General features: G+C 39.9%; 2 protein-coding genes across 4 annotated transcripts in view; one reads left to right on the top strand and one right to left on the bottom strand.

The window, feature by feature from the left end:
- RSPH14 (radial spoke head 14 homolog) overlaps positions 1 to 16564 on the top strand; it is an 82075-nt gene that overhangs the window by 468 nt on the left and 65043 nt on the right. For all 3 annotated transcript variants that reach the window (XM_074554126.1, XM_026797073.2, XM_026797074.2), the window contains exons 2-4: positions 102 to 550; positions 1795 to 1897; positions 2284 to 2402. In XM_074554126.1, coding sequence (XP_074410227.1) covers positions 352 to 550; positions 1795 to 1897; positions 2284 to 2402 — 421 coding nt within the window. In that variant the 5' untranslated portion in view covers positions 102 to 351. The remainder of the gene's footprint in view (positions 1 to 101; positions 551 to 1794; positions 1898 to 2283; positions 2403 to 16564) is intronic.
- Positions 5164 to 16564, bottom strand: part of GNAZ (G protein subunit alpha z) — a 53990-nt gene continuing 42589 nt past the window's right edge. The window contains exon 3 of the mRNA XM_005493348.4: positions 5164 to 7243. Coding sequence (XP_005493405.1) covers positions 6899 to 7243 — 345 coding nt within the window. The 3' untranslated portion in view covers positions 5164 to 6898. The remainder of the gene's footprint in view (positions 7244 to 16564) is intronic.

Here is a 16564-nt window from a genome sequence, read left to right as displayed (position 1 = left end):
GGGCATTGGGCTGCTTCACTTGAAGCCTTTAAAAAGCATTCCCTTTATCAATTCAACCCTTCCTTGAAATGTTAAGCTTTCTCTCTCTCTTTTCTTTACAGTGTTCAGTGAGAACTAAATCAGATTAAGACAATTCAGCAGATGAACACACATTAGTGCTGATGATGCACGATCCCAGCCTCTTTCACAGCTTCCTGACAGCGTATGTTTGCTCAAAGAGCTCCTTGGGGACACAGAGCACTGTTCAAAGTCAGTAGGTGCCTTTATGGTACATTATCTGCCCAGTCACCACGTACAGCCATTTTGGACTATTTTTAGGGATAGGGAGAACCTTTCTCAGGAAGATTTGGGATGGCACAGCCTCGTATCTCAGCGTACCTCCCCCCTGACATAGACCCCACCAAAGCTGCTCTGGCCTTTGGGAGGAGAGCCCTTCCTAAGCTGAATGAGGAGCTGCAGTCTCCCGAGCTGCTGACGCAGCAGCGGGCACTGATGGCTCTCTGCGATCTGGTCCACGATCCAGAAAAAGTCTACGAGGCAATAGCATTAGGTAAGTGGTCTGTTCTCACTGGCTCTGACACAGTGGGGCAGGCTCAGGGGGGAGCCCCACTTCACTTTCTTCTATTACTTTTTCCTTACAATATCATCGATCATGCAAGACGCCCTATTTCCTATTTCTTTTACCTTAGAAAGGTAAAGAATATTATAAGACCATATACATGACAGTTATTATAAGAATTATCATCACTTTAGGATTCATCACAGGCTCATTGTAAGTTTTATCAACCTCTAAATACAAAAGTAGTGCAGAATCCATAGAATCATAGAATTGTTAAGGTTGGGAAAGACCTGTGAGATAATCCAGTTCAACTGTTAACTCTGCCCTGTCATGATCACCACTAAACCATGTCCCCAGACTTTATTCCAATTTTAGCTAATTCCTAACATAGGCTAATAAAAAACCCCACCTAATTAGTTCAAAGTTAGAACCCCTTCACCATCATCACCCACTTGCCTGGAACTTGATGACAAATTAGAAAAGAAAGGAATATAACCAAATATCTCATACTCAGCAGGACTACATCTGGCCACCACTTATTTTTAAAGCTTGGAAGAATCCTGAATTTTGATTTTTGGGGGGGAAAGAATCCCCAAACTACAAGTTTATTTTTGCAATTTTAGCAGTCTGTGGTATATCTACGTAGCTCATTATGTAACACAGGAAAAAATACTTGTTTGCTACTGCGTTTTCTCCATTTACTTCCTTTACCTTTTTTTCTTCTCATAAAAGAGACTAGTCATGTTCAAAATTTATTAAGTTAGTGTTTGATGAACAGTTGATTGCCAAAGCAATGTGAGATTTTTGTTAGTTTGGGGTTGTTAGGTTTTTTGGCTCTGGTGAGTGCCATATGTGCATACACAATCATTAATGGTTCACCACATTTATTTCTGTTCAAAAAAGACAAGTGAGTGTCAATCCTGCAAAAACATGCTTTTCTAAAGACATCAATAGCTCTACTGTCTTATTTTTAGAGTTATGTCACTTTATATTTGCAGGATTAGGATTTAACTTGATAAGGAGTCAGGAGCTTGTTTGTAGCGTGACATTTTTGGCAGTAGGCCTTGAAATTTGAAAGTTTCTTCCTTACTTGAGATATGACAATGAGAATTTCACTGTCAGGACAAGCTGGAATTTCTGAGGCACTTCAAGTTGTGAGATAAACGCTGAATATTGCTATTTTCAAAATAATGCTGGAAGTAAGAAATGTTAAAATGAATTCTGATGCCTCGTAGGATTCTTGGACAGCCTGAAGGCTTTGCTGGTGCATGAAGACCGAACTGTCCGGCAGAAAACAACAGAAGTTCTCTCTGTAATGGCTTTGCACAGTATTGGCAGGTGGGTGCAATTCCAAAGTTTTCTGAACCCTGTGGGAAGCGATGTTGCAGTGAGAAATAAGAACAGCACCTCAGTTTTGTCAGACAGATGCAGCATAAAGAGGAGCAGTTAAGATTAAATATCTCAAATACATACAAGTTTTATTATGTTGTGTTAAATGTGCCCTCCATTGCTGTTTCTAGGGAAGGGCTCATATGAAGGGGAGTCATCTGAGGATTAAATATCTCAAATACATACAAGCTTTATTATGTTGTGTTAGATCTGCCCTCCATTGCTGTTTCTAGGGAAGGGCTGATACAAAGGGGAGTCATCTGAGGATTAAATATCTCAAATACATACAAGTTTTATTATGTTGTGTTAAATGTGTCCTCCATTGCTGTTTCTAGGGAAGGGCTGATACGAAGGGGAGTCATCTCTGCCCTGGCTGGGCTCCTGGACGATCCAGTGGATATCTGTCGGAAGAACACCCATCAGGTCTTTGACATGCTGGCAAGATTACCTGAAGGTAGGAGGCTTTAAGCAGTTCAGTATTCAAGTAGACAACGCAGAGAGGAAATCAGGTAAATTCACCTATGCTCCAGATTTAATTTATTCCATTTCCCTTACAACTCATATTTTAAAAAAGTATCTTGTCTATTTTTGCTCATCTTCATTTTCGTTAGTTAACTTAGGTTTTATGCAAGTTAAGGCAACCTGCTCAAGATACAGTGCACTGCATGCTTGAATTGGTATTTCAGAATCTTGCATCAAAATTTCACTTTTTCCCTTCTGTTCAGGGTGTGGATCAGCTGTTCATCACAGTGCCTTAGTTTCATAAGTGTTTTCATCTGAACATTAGTCTTAAACTTCTCTTCCAGTTGATAAAAATTACAATTTAAAAAAAAAAATTGTAACTGAAATTCAGTTACAATTCAGTAGAAACATTCAGTTAAAAAACCATGCTGTTTAAATTCATAGCAAAGTATATTGTCTGAGAAATTCAGTGTCATTACTGATGCTTGAAAAGAATTAAATTAATGCTTAGAGCCTTGCTAACTGTAAATGAATTCTAAAAAATCTAAAGATGTATTTTTACATGGAAGCAATCCTTTTTGAAGTCTTCAATAATTCCATCCATATGAAGGATATTAATATGTTGGGCTAAACAACTTTGTGAACGTCAGTATGGAAAAGTCTGTAAAAGCAGCTCTGAGTAATTACTGAAAAAGGTGGGGTTTTTGAGTCATGTGTTCTGTTTATTTAGATTAAAAATATAATGTATCTATAAAAATATACATGCCTGTATTTAAGAGCTGGAAGATAAATCCTGGAGCAGAATTGTATCAGTGTAGAATGGACTCACATACATAGATATATATGTTCAGTAGAGAACAAGAGGGAGAAGGGCCAGCAGGAGGAGAAAATTAGGAACATTAAAGAAATTAATAGCAAAACTTCCTCTCTTTATAAAAACAATTTGTTGACATATATAATACTTGATAATGTTAGTGAAAGGGTGTTATGCAATGATAAATGACCTTGGAAATAGCAACTGCAAAAATAGTTCTAGGAAAAAGTATCTTTCATTTTGGTGTGGTTAACACTGGAAAGGTTTAATAATTCTTACCCATTACCTATCCTGTCATTTATGGATACTTCATGCTTTTAGGCAAAAATTGAGGTGGAATGGATGGGGTGATGGATTTTTAAGCTTGCCAGAACCTCTGTTTGGGAAGAGCCCAAGAGATATTTCTGCTACACTGCTGACTCTCAGTGTCTCCACTCTTTCACCCTTGAAAAATCATAACTAATTGAATGTGTGGGTAAGGACTCTTTAAGGATACCTTTTCCCTTCAAAACTTGTTTTGCTGTATGGAGTGCAAACGCTGAAAGGACAGATGGCATTCTTACTGCAGCAGATGGGACATCTCTTCTGTGAATGTCATTGTTGCCCAGGTGAAGTGAAATCCCAGCTGTATTAATGCAGCTCTTTCAGGTGGCAGTGCACTGCATCACTGATAAACCTGAGAACTGAGGAAATAGATGCAAATTTATTGCATGATTTATCCAGGTGGATGACTAAGAGTCAAGGGATTTAATTTCAGCACCTGTCTTCAGCCAACAGATTTTTTTGTTCTAACTTTGCTATGCCTCAGTTTTCTTATACAATCAGAATTTTTTGTAAAGAAAACTCTGTATAAAACATAATTTATTTCAACATCTTGAATTCTTCAGAGGGAAAGCAGAGTAACCATGAATTACTCAGAATACTAAAATCAAAAACATCATAGGAATTAAATTATTAGAGAGTTAATAGCAAGAAATTGCTTTTCAGAGAACATGATTATGTGACCTGATTATTTAAACATAATTATTTACTTATTTGTTCCTTCCCATGCCTCTGATTTTAAGTCAAGTAGGAGCACAGGTGGTGCTTTAATTTCATTTCTCCTTTCCAAGATAACTTTCACTCAATGGGGACTGGAACTGGCTGCTCTCCTTTAGAAATCCCCTTGGGCCTGTGATAAAATGTCCTAAGCTTTCCACCTCATCATCTCTAATATTTATGGTAGAAAGACCTTCTTAGTTGAATAAAGATTTGATTTTTAATATAAAGTGTCTGTTACCCTCCTGATAATTGACTCCACTTTTGGTTTTATCCAGCTTTCTTACCTGGAAGCTGTGCTGTAATGAATGCTGGCATTTTCCTGTCTCTTCTTTCACTGATCTGAATAGGCCACAGTCCAATGAAGGAAAGAGGTGAAGGAGACACAACCTCTAACAGGCCATTCATTGGGAAAGGGAGCCCTGACTCACTTCCCACCTTTTCCCCAGTTCAGCTGGCTAATAATTGGATATTACATGTAAAAAAGCAAATTGGACTAGAAATTTCCCCAGTAAATGATAGCAATTTATAGTAAACAAAGTTTAGAGGAGCTTGTACTAGCAATTACTGAATACAGATCTTAGTAAACTTGCCAAGGCAAGCAGCCTGAGTGCAAACATCCCAAGCAGGCAGCAGCTCCTCTCTACAAGTGAGACCTAAAACCTCGCTGTGTGCCACGACAGACAGGTCTCTGTGCCTTTATGCCTTGAAGGCCCAGCCTCATTTGCTCTTTTGCCTTTGCTCTTCAGGTGTTACAGTTGGCAGGAAATGCTTAAAGGGACCCCATGTCCTCAATACAGGGATAAAATATCTTGTTCAAAATTAGGAAAACTTCACAAGCATTATCCAATCAAATAACTGTCGTAACACTACTTAATGAACACACTATAGACACATTCAGTACCGTTTGAATTATTTATTTTTGAAGTGGACAATTTAAATGTTGATGTTATTAACCATTTTGTTTTAATTTTCTTAGAGCCCTTGGCTGAGATTTCTTGCACTAATCATAGTACATAAGGGGAACAAAAGTAGAAGGTGATTTTCCAGTGTGCATGTGTGTCTGTGTCTCTGTGTACTATGTGCTTTACAGTTATCAAACATTTATTTACACACCAACTTTACACTGATATCTTTAAGAAGTCTTTTCTATGGCAGGGGAAAGAACCAACTGACCAAAGACTTAGGTCTATATAATCCATGTGAGATTTTCCAGTGTAGTCCCACAGAGCTTCTTATGCATTCAAACTTTTGCAGGAATGTTACTCCATCCAGTAGTGTTTCTTTTTGAGATGAAACCTGGAGCTGAGGATTGCATCTCTTCAGTTTCCTTAACTTCACTAAACTGTAAATAATTTAAATTATTAAATTGAAATAACAAGACATTTAGTTATTGTTCATATCGCTCATCTTTAACCTTCTAATAACACATCACATTTTAAAAATAATTTTTAAAACCAACAAAAAAAGACTTTTGAGGTTATACACTACACAATCTCCATGGCTCCTGCTTCTTGGGAAATCTGTTATAATATTACAATACCCAGAAGGTATTTGGAGCAGTGGAACAGAATTGTCCGTTGGCAACTTTCACATTCAGCAATCCAGACACTACAACAATAATTTAAAAAATTGCTTTGTGATTTATTTTTTTAATCTGTATTAAAAAAGGAACACTAACCTACTTCTTAAATATAATTTGGTTTTTCATGAAACACCACAAGATTTGGCAAAAAAAGATGTAAAAGAAGACTGTTTTGATGTATAAAACTCCTTAACAGTAGAAGAAACACCGACCTTGATTTGGCCTATTCAAAGATTCATTTCATGTAGTTTTGCTGCATATTTGAAGCCAGAAAGAGCAGAAAGAGCTGCTAGTCAGTTAGGAACTCACAAAACAGTTGCGCACCAACAATTCCTTTAATAGGCAAGGTGTCCATGAGAAACAGGAAAGTAAAGCAGAGGTGTGTACATAGTATATGCTGAGATCATGTGCATGTGCATACAGGATGGATGTGTACATACTCTTGACTGTGGATACCAATAGTGTGGGTGCATGCCCACTCTCTACAGATTTAAGTAGTATTTTGCTTAAACTCTCTCATTCAGTAGTAGCTTCTGGTTTGAACTAGCTTTTCTCCCAAACACAAGCATTCTGCTCCCCACCCTCCAAACAAGTTCATCTGTCACTCACCAGATTTATATTTTTCTGTCAATAAAATTTTAGGACAACTGGATGATGAGTCATTTCTTACACAGAACATGATAACACTCCCACTGTAGGAAATGGAATGAGACAAATGGAATAAAAGTGCAGTGACTGTGGTGAAACATCTCCACAGAGTTTGGCCTCAATCTTTTTTTGTTTTTGTTTGGGGTTTTTGATTTTTTGGTTGGGGTTTTTTTTCACTGGGGGTGTTTGGTTTTCTTGGAGAGGAGGCTCTCACTCTCCAGAACATAGATTTGGGGAAAATTATGTGGCAGGTTAGGGGCATAAGAGGAACTGTGTTCATATATCAGATTTCCCCATTTTCTCTCCTTGGGCTATTAAGCATTGCCCAATTTTTTTCCACTGAAGTGGAAGAAGTTAGCCCCTTTTTTATCACTCCAGGAAAACAGATTAAACCCAAGGATTCTTAGCAGAGGCCAATGTATTTGAGATTGTTCTGAATGATGACATCTGTCACTGCATCAAACACAAACTGGATGTTACTGGTATCAGTGGCACAGGTGAAGTGTGAGTAGATCTCCTTGGTCTCCTTGTTGCGATTCAAGTCCTCAAACTGGCGCTGGATGTAGACTGCTGCCTCCTCGTACGTGTTTTGGCCTTTGTATTCAGGAAAGCAGACTGTTAAGGGGATGCGTCGGATTTTTTCTGCCAGCAGATCTTTCTTATTCAAAAAAAGGATGAGGGAAGTGTTGATAAACCAGTTGTTGTTGCAGATGGAATCAAACAGACGCAAACTTTCTGCCATTCGACTCTGTAGGGGAGGAAACAACAGTGTCAGCAATAGAGCTTCAGCAGAACTGCGGAGAGCCCACAGCTCTGGCTGCTGCCCTGAGCAGGTGAACTCCATTTAACAACAATTGAGCATGACCACCACAATTATGTTTGGAAATTAAAATCCAATGCTGCTACAGACTGAAGGAAGAAAGGTCTGTTAAAAATCAGCAGCTGTCTTGAATGTTCCTGGGTATTGCTGCCTCTGTGACATTTACACTGGGGCAGCTGGAGCTGTCCATGGTACCAAACTCTCGGGAGGCTGTGTTTATTGCTTGGTTTACACCTCTAAGTAGGTGTAAATAAATGCAATGTTTTGAATAGAAAATATTATAGATTATTAAAAGAAGTATCACCCAAGTATTGTCAAAAGTAGATACAGAAAATGTCTTAATCAGGCACTTTTGGCAAGGTCAATATTTTTCCAGCCTGCTTAGGTTTCAGAAAATGTTATGCATACATCATGAGTCATGGGAGTGATCCAGGGTATGTGAACAGCAGGGATTTGGGATATCAAAAACCAAGGGTATATTTGGTTTACAAGACTATTTGCAAATATGTATGTGTTCCATTTGTCTGGCTCGTGTTCAGAGGGCATGAAAATAATCAGAGTCTGGGCATTTTTGTTGTTGTTTAACTGTGAAGTATTCTGGCCAGTTCTCCAGTTTGGAAGGAACAAACAGTGGAGGAAAGAGGATGACTTTGGCTTTCAATAGAAAAAAAGTATTTCTAATATAAATTCTAAATTCTCCTGAAATTTCTATCCGTTATGTCTAGTGCATCTCCCTTGACTTCAGTAGAGTCACCTGGTGAGAGGAAGAGAGAATAATCATGCACTGTTTATTACACAAAAATTAATATGAAAATATAGTTTATTTAAAATTTACTTTTTATGTTGTTTTATTTGGAAATGAAATGTATTGTTATTATTTCAAAGGAAATCTGCAACAGTTTTGTTCATTATTGTTGCACTAAAGCTGTATACTGAAAAGATGCCTCTTAAAAATGCATAGTTGTTGAAATAGGAGCAGACTTGCAAGCTGTTACAGCCCCAGAGCTCAGTCCCCAAGGGGACTGGGTGCCAGAAGCCAGCTCGCTCTCAGACCAAGGCCGCGGGTCAGCCCCTAGCAAGCAGGGAATATTCAGCTCTTAGTGATCAGGCAGCTCTTGTGATTTCAGCTTTGCTTGCTAGGTAGCTTTTCCCTTGGCCTAAGGCTCCAGCAGACGGTAGAGAGAGGAGAAGCAGAAGACGCTGGCTGTTCCACGAGTATGGCTTTATTGTAGGGTCCGTGAAGGGTCTCAGCTCTTCTTCTTCCGAGTTAGTAGGGGTACAGTGTGCTACTTTTATACCCTTGGCCTGGATCCAATCCTGACCAATGGCAAAGGTGTTAGAGTGACCATAAGTGACCAATAGTAGGGTTTAACACAATATTGCCTTACATGGCTATAGGGATAAGGTACAAGGCGGATGTCCCTGGAGACAGGAAACTTCTTTGCCGCTGTGTCAGCATTCTATTCTCCAAGGGGCCCTGGCTAAACCTGAGGGGTTTACTACACAGACTGATTTACATAAGCTTTTCAAATTACCTCTTATACTTCCCTCACTTTGTGTTATTACTCCTTTTCATTTGCTAAGGGTGTTGTTGAGAACTCCATCCTGTGTTGTGTGAGTCCCACGGAGGCTGTGCTGTAGCTCAGTGATTGCAGTGAGAGCCAGGGCTGGTGGCACTGCTGGTCGCTCCCTCAGCCCCAGGAGCGCCGGCAGGGCTGGCACTGCCGCGGCAGCCGGGGCAGCGCTGACTCACCGGCCTCTGGGGGCACACTGAAACACAAGCTCAGCCAGACATTCTGATTTGGGGCTGTTGTTTACTTCTTCCTTTGTAAGGTGGGGTCGCCTGACACTCCAGCCTAGTTTAAATATCGACAGATTTATAGGTGTAAAAACATAGCTTTAAAAATATATTTGTGCATTTCTTTTCAGTGTGCAAACACTGACACATCAGATAATCCCCTGAAACATCATAGATCTGTTTTCAAATACTCCAGATTTCCTTTCCTGATTTTGTAGCTGATAAATAACCAAGCAAGAAATTTTTATCTCAGTCAAAATGTTTTCGCTACTAATAGTCTGAAAAAAAATCTTTTAGAGCTAATATAGGTTTTTGGCCAACTCTCAGAACAATCATACCAACAGGATATTGCATTTTAAGAGGTTTGTGTTCATTACTGTATTTTGTAGTGAATCACAACAGTCTCTCTACTACCAAATCCTCCATTGGAATCTGTGATCCAAGGACAAAAGCAGAGTTACTCTTCCATAAACTGGGAGATGTTATGAACACGTACAAGAGGACAGACAGTTATAAATTACTGTAAACTTGGTGATCTCTTGTGGAATGTAAAGAAAATATTAGTAAATTGTTGATCTTGACACCTAAGGAATTTCTTCTTCAATGCAATATTTTAATATTGGCTCAACATCTGGAATTCATAATATCCTTAACTAAACTGAATACCATTTCTTTCAGTTAAAAAGCAAATAAGCCAACCAAGAATCATTTCCAACAAAGATGCAGATCATACTATGCCAGTGCTAGGCTGTGGTTACATGGTATAAATGTGTGATATACCTTGGGAAATGAACCCCTCAAATCCAGGTCATGATTTTAATAGCCAAAGAAGGAAAATGTATCAATGAACAATAAGGAAATGTATCAGAAAGGAAAACCCAAGTCTTGAAATCCTACAGTGGTTCAGTCTGGAAGGGAGCTTAAATACCATCTAGTTCCAAATGTCCTGTCATGGCCTTGAACTCTTCCAGGCATCCAAATATTCTCTGGGCAACCTGTACCAGTGTCTCCCTACTCTCACAGGGAAGAGTTTCTTATTAATACCTTATCTGAATCTACTGTCCTCCAGTTTGAAGCCATTCCCCCTTGTCCTGTCACTGCAGGCCTTTGTGTTTAGTCTCTCTCCATCTTTCTGTACTGGAACACCACAGTGAGGTCAGCCCTAACCCTTGTCTTCTCCAGGCTGAACAATCCAATTTTTCTCAGCCTTTCCTTATAGGAGAGGTGCTCCATCCCACTAATCAACGTGGTGGCCCTCCTCTGGACTCACTCTGTTCTTCCTGTGCAGGTGGAGTCTCATCTCAGTGGGCAGAGGGGCAGAATCCCCCCTCCCCTGCTGCCCTCACTGGGGCTCAGCCCAGCCCAGCACAGGGAGGTTTCTGTGTCCCTGCACACAGGGACAGGGCCAGCCCTCACCCAGCAGCATCCCTGAGTCCTTCCCCCAGCACTGCTCCATCTCCTCATCCCACACGATTTCTTGCCATATCTTAAGTGATAAATCCACAGTTCTAAGGTCAAGGCTGATACTAAACATACACACTATACCCACTCATCTACTCCCAGCAAAACAGGCTCATTTCTGCTTTTGACAATATTGTAAAACTACTTTACATATCATAGGGAAAGTCAACTTGAGAGGGTTGTGGCTCATTATAATTAAAATAGAAGAAATTGTTGTATGACTCCCAAAGGTGTCATAAAACAGTAAAATAATGATAGGCATTCTTCTCTGCAGTGTCTTTTCCAGTTCTGGAATCCTGAAGGGAGTATGTAGCCAGGTGGTCAGAAAAAAATGTGCTGCTGTAATTTTATAATTATACACAAGCTGGGGTAAAAGCAAGATAATGCCAATGCCTTACCCAGATGGCCTTGTTGGGGGCTAATTGCAAATTCTTCTCTGAGCATAAGAACAAGGAATTGGTTGCTTAAGGGAAAGAACATGCTAAGGAACAGATGGCTGCTTTTATGCTTGCAATAGTTTGCAGAGGCACAAGCATCCCTGGTCATCCTGTGGAACAGTAGAGGTGTGCTTAGCAGGAAAGAGTTCTGAACAAGTAAGCATTTTCAAAAGGGAAGACCCAGTTATCAAGATAGCAAGTAATTAAAAGAACAGAGTTTGTAAATGGAGCCAAATTGTAATGTAGTATCTCCTTTCAGCTTTCACATTAAAGCTTTCTAGTCACAGCTGGGAGAGCTTTGAAATTAAAAATGAAAAATTATGAAGAGAGAAACTATCACAAATAGGGGAATCAACTGCCATTTGTATTAAAAGCTTAAGGACTTCATCTTCCAGTCATTATATCTCTTTCATCATCATTATTTTAAAACTGGTATGCACTTGGGGATTTGAAAACCCTAACAAAACCAAATAATTTTTTTCTTGTGTAAGCCATAAACAATAATGAATAAAATTTGTGCAGGAATAGTAATATTTACTTTCTAGAAAAGTTAGAAAATCTTTAAATGTCAGTAAATCTTGGAATAACCAGTGGAAGCTATTGCCATTTTCCTGCAGAGGCTTTCCTTGCAATAGTGGCTGACATTTAGCATATGCTGGTAGCTATGAGCTATTTCACAAAATGGCATGAAACTATTTCAAATATCTTCTTTAGAGATCCATGACTTAAAATCTTCTGAAGAAAGCAGATGAAGCTAAAGTATTTGAAGGAGGGGTAGTGGGGTAAAAAGGCAATTGAATCAGTTGGATGTTTTTCCTTAAGTTTAATAGACAAAAAAAAAAAAAAAAAAAGAAAAAGGAATCCATTCTGAAATAAGGACAGTCTACAAAACAAATGAAGGAAATACCATTGCCCAGGACACTCAAAGTCAAAGTAGTTCAGGAATTCAAACTATGCTTGAGTAAAGGCACAGGGAAAACAGAATAATTTCACAAACAAAAATACAGAAAGCAAGTGATAGCTTGGGTGAATAGACACTCTTTTCTTGTAAAAAAGCCTGCAATGAGTGCTACTTGAAATGTCCTTCCTGTGTGGCAGTCAGGCAGTCCTGACTGAGTGCTGGGTAAGAGGCATGCAAAACTATTGTATGATTCATCTTTTGTTCAAAGGAAGAAGACTTCTACAAAAATGTATATGCTCAGGTGGCTGCTGGACAAAATGTGAAAATATTATGGTAATTTAATGAGTTTTTAAAAAATTCTTTCATCTAAAAATTCAAAAGAAGAAACTATCTGTTGGAGAGAAGTAAATAGACTTAATCCAACACCTCTCAAAGAAATTAAGAACCCCACTGAGGTAGAATTAAACTGGGATAAAACTCCTTACCTGGGTTGTCCTGTATATATCTGTTTCTAGCCTTGGCATCTCCCAGGAGGGATGGGGTAAGCAATAAGGATTTGACTAGACAAAATGGTTTTGGTTTCTATACTTTTTCTTCCCAATCCTAGGAGCCCAAAATTCTCCTGGAAAATGTTGGAATTCTAAACTGTCAAAATGAGAAGAGGTGACATAGAAGAGTAAGTCCCACTGTGAATTCACTAAGAAGTGTTCTTACGACACTTAGCAGCTTAACTTATTCTGCCAGCAGACAAACTCATTATCCCATCACCCAAACAATTTATTACCTTGGTCTGAAAGCACTGCAGGAAATCCTGCTCAGTCACGTTGTAAACAAAACAGGAAGGAGCTCAGGCTAATGAAAAGCAGCAATGTCAATGTAGCACCTATCACACAGATCCATGCATGCACATGCCACTCTGTGTCCTTCCTTCCAAAATGCCTTTCAATGTCCTGCAGATGGGAGGGCTGGGATGTGTAGAAAGGTGAAAAGCTAACATTGCATGTTGGTTTATACCACCACAATAAAGGGAAATTGAAAGGGATGGTAAAAGGTTTTATATTGTAGGAATATTGAATCTCTGCTATGAAATGAGCTTATAGAAGGCTGAGAAACATATGTATTATGAAGTGGAGCCCTGAAGAAATTTTGTGTGATTTTGATAGGAGATATCTATTTATATTGTGAAGGCAAAAAAATTTATTAAGCATGAAACAAGTTTCTTTTGAGTTTTTTAAAATCAGATTCATAGGAATATATAGAAAACTATATATTAGCAAACAAAATTTGTAAGCTACCAAACTAATTCTTCTTTATTTTAAAGGTAATGTCCTGTAATTGTTCATACTTAGAATTTTTACATGCAAATGTAGAACTGGTAGAGGAGGCACTAGTCAGACTTTGATACCCCTTGTTCAGAGAAGCAAGGGAAAATAGCCTTTATAAAGTGGTAGTGCAGCCTACTGTGCCCCATGGTGGTTTCCTGTTGAATATTGCTATTGTCTGTACATAGACTCTGTAGATGATAACTGAATCTGGCAGTGTGAATGAGAATTACAAGAGGACCTTTAGGCTTGGCTATTGTATAGGATGACAATGAACAACATCATGAATATTTCATCATGTATGTTCTCTGTGACTGAGAAAACCCTGCAGTGCTACTAAGGCTTACTGTGGACTAAACCAGACAAAGCAGATTTAATTGGGAATATTACTTTAACAGAGTCCTCAACATTTGTTTTGGAAAATTAATCCCTGACACTTCTCAGGCCTGCAGCAAGTCATGTCTTAGGAGTGCATGCTCAGTGAAACACTGGTGTGTAGTTGTTACAAATGAGTAACACTTGTGCCAGGGCCAGACTGGGGTAAAGCAATCTTTAATACTATCTACCAAAACTATTTTATATTCCTACATCAGAAACAGAATTGTTAATCCTACCAAGTACAGTATGACACCAAGCTATGGTTGTAGTAAAGGAAGCTGAGCTGAGAAAGAACTTTGGTTAAATTTCCCTTCTGGAGGATTAGATTTTTGAGGCAGGGGATTTCCAAGCAAAGGAGCAGGACAACAGGTGCTTCTGCTAGCACCTATAAATTAAAGGGAATTTAAAGAAAGGATATATAGGAAACTCTTAGAAGAACAGTGGAGAAGGTTACTGAATTCAAAGGTCAGAAAGGGTGGGACTATCATAATTCCATAGAAATGCTAGAAGATCCAGATAAAGGCTACTCCTGTATGTCTGGCCAGAGTATTAAAGTCGATTCTACAAACAAGAAAAGGGGCAAAATAGAAATGGAGAAATACTCATAGACTGATTTATTGCTTGTGACTGTCTATACATATCTTTTAAGTAAGTTGAAGTACAGGAAAATTATATTTAGAAGTGACAAAATAGGCATGTGATAGGTGTTATATTTATCATTACCCACAAGAGAATTGCAAGTCCAGAGGAAAGTTCTGGAAAAAGGTATGTTCAGGAAAATAGAAATATGGGGCAGTCAGTATTGATCCCGTGCCTGACAGAACAGCCACACAAGTCAACATTTCTGGGAAGCAGTAACAGGGACAGATTGGCAAAAGTAATGCTGCTGCAGCTGACTAAAGAAACTTTATGTCCCAATGGGCCAGCAGAATAAAACCTACACATTTCCCAGCCAGTGTCCAGCCAGGACAGTGCTGCCAGGCCTGCAGCAGAAGAACCCAAGAGAATCACAAAATGGGCAGGTAGCTTGGACTTTATCCCTAAGGGAGGGCTTGGTGTGTTTCTGTTTCTCAGCAAACAACTGTTAACACTCTGCTTTTACTGCCCCAAAGTCAGCCAGGTTTCATTTTTACAGAAGCCTCTGGCTGCTGCCTTATGAGTGCATGTGCTCTGCTCCTCTGGGATCATTTTGGGGCACAAGCAGTACTAAGAGGGCAAACATCCCATAAAGGGAATAGAAAAATAAATCCCCAGGGTCTTTCACAGTGCCAGCAAATTAAGATTTCCTGAGTACAAATGAGGATCTTCATGTCATTCTAAGAAGTAAATTTGCAGCATACAATACTTAGGTTTGCTTGGGGGGTGGAGTTTCTTAAGCATTGTACAGTATCCCAGGCAAGCTGCATATTTCTGGAGGTTAGCAAAAACTAGCTTAAAAACATTTTCTTGGTAAAAGCATATTCATTTAAAATGTCACAGTTCTTGAAAATATATTCAAAGTGTCATTAAAATCCATATTTCCATTGTCAATAGCTGGATGTTTTATCCTTAGATTGGGCTTTTTATATGGTAATAGAGTCCAGCTTTTCTATTCCTGGTAATAATAATTTGCTTTCCACACTTACTCAGTGTTTTCAAGTGGGGTGGGTTTTTTGGTTTTGTTTTCTTCCAGGCCTTTAGATTGGTTTTGTTTTCTTCCAGGTCTTTGCTTAGCTCAAGGACAAAAGGAACATTTCAAGCATATATTCCACACAGCTGAAATATTGCATAATTTTACACATGAAGTGGCCCAGGACTTTAGCTGTCCTTGTTTGAGACCCTTAACTTACTGTCAGCCTTCTGTGTCTAGACATTGACAGAATCCCAGAATGGTTTAGGTTGAAAGGGACCTTTAAGGTCACCTAGTGCAGCTCTGCCATGGCAGGGACTCTCTGCTAGACCAGGTTGCTCAGAGCCCCATCCAGCCTGGCCTTGTGTTGCAGTGTGTTGCAATGTCCTGTTTTACCTTCTCCCTTCCCCCTCGCCCCTCGCTGAGTGTGCCCTGTCAATCAGGTTAACATACCAGCAAGGCGTCGTGTCCCTAGGTGGACAGGTGTCCCTAGGTGTCCCTAGTCCCTTGAGACCCAGCCCCCTCACCTGGTTGGTGGCTCACCTGTCCCCTCCCCTTCCCCTGTCCTGAGCTTAAAATGTTAATGGGACCATGCGGCCTCGATTCTGTTGGAAGAATTGTCCCAGTGCAGACCTCTGCACCCATGGAATAAACATCTGGATATAACCTTCCAGCAGAATCCACTCCTCCCTTTCTCTCCACTATCGCCAGAAGCTCTCTCTCCTGAGGAGAACGGAGTCCTGTCTTGTGTCCCGCTGCACTCTGCCGCCAGCCAAGGTATCTCTGGGGTAAAACACCGCAGCGCTGCCTCTGGCCCAGCAGCGAGGGTCAGAACTGGCCTAGGCACCATCTAACTGGTTATATTGGGATTCATATTCCAATAGCCTTGGGACCCTTCCAGGAATGGGGCACCCACAGCTTCTCCAGACAACCTCTCCCAGGCCTCACCACCTCCATAGTCAATAATGTCACCCTGATTTCTGGTCTGCATCTGGCCAGGAGACAGAACTGAACTCTGCAGTGACCTCCACGGAGAGGCTGAGGGAGCTGAGCTTGTTTGGAGGCCAAAGGCTGACAGCCTACAATTACCTGTAGTAAAGGTGACACAGAACTCTTCCCAGCAGTATTAGAGCTGAAAGCACTGCAGGAAATCCTGCTCAGTCACGTTGTAAACAAAACAGGAAGGAGCTCGGGCTAATGAAAAGCAGCAATGTCAATGTAGCACCTATCACACAGATCCATGCATGCACCTGCCACTCTATGTCCTTCCTTCCAAAATGCCTTTCAGTGTCCTGCAGGTGGGAGGAGAATAAGAGCAATGAACATGAAGTGAAGTTTGGGAG

The sequence above is a fragment of the Zonotrichia albicollis genome, chromosome 18, assembly GCF_047830755.1.
Source record: "Zonotrichia albicollis isolate bZonAlb1 chromosome 18, bZonAlb1.hap1, whole genome shotgun sequence".
Lineage (NCBI taxonomy): Eukaryota > Metazoa > Chordata > Aves > Passeriformes > Passerellidae > Zonotrichia > Zonotrichia albicollis.
This window is presented reverse-complemented; position numbering and strand designations above follow the sequence as displayed.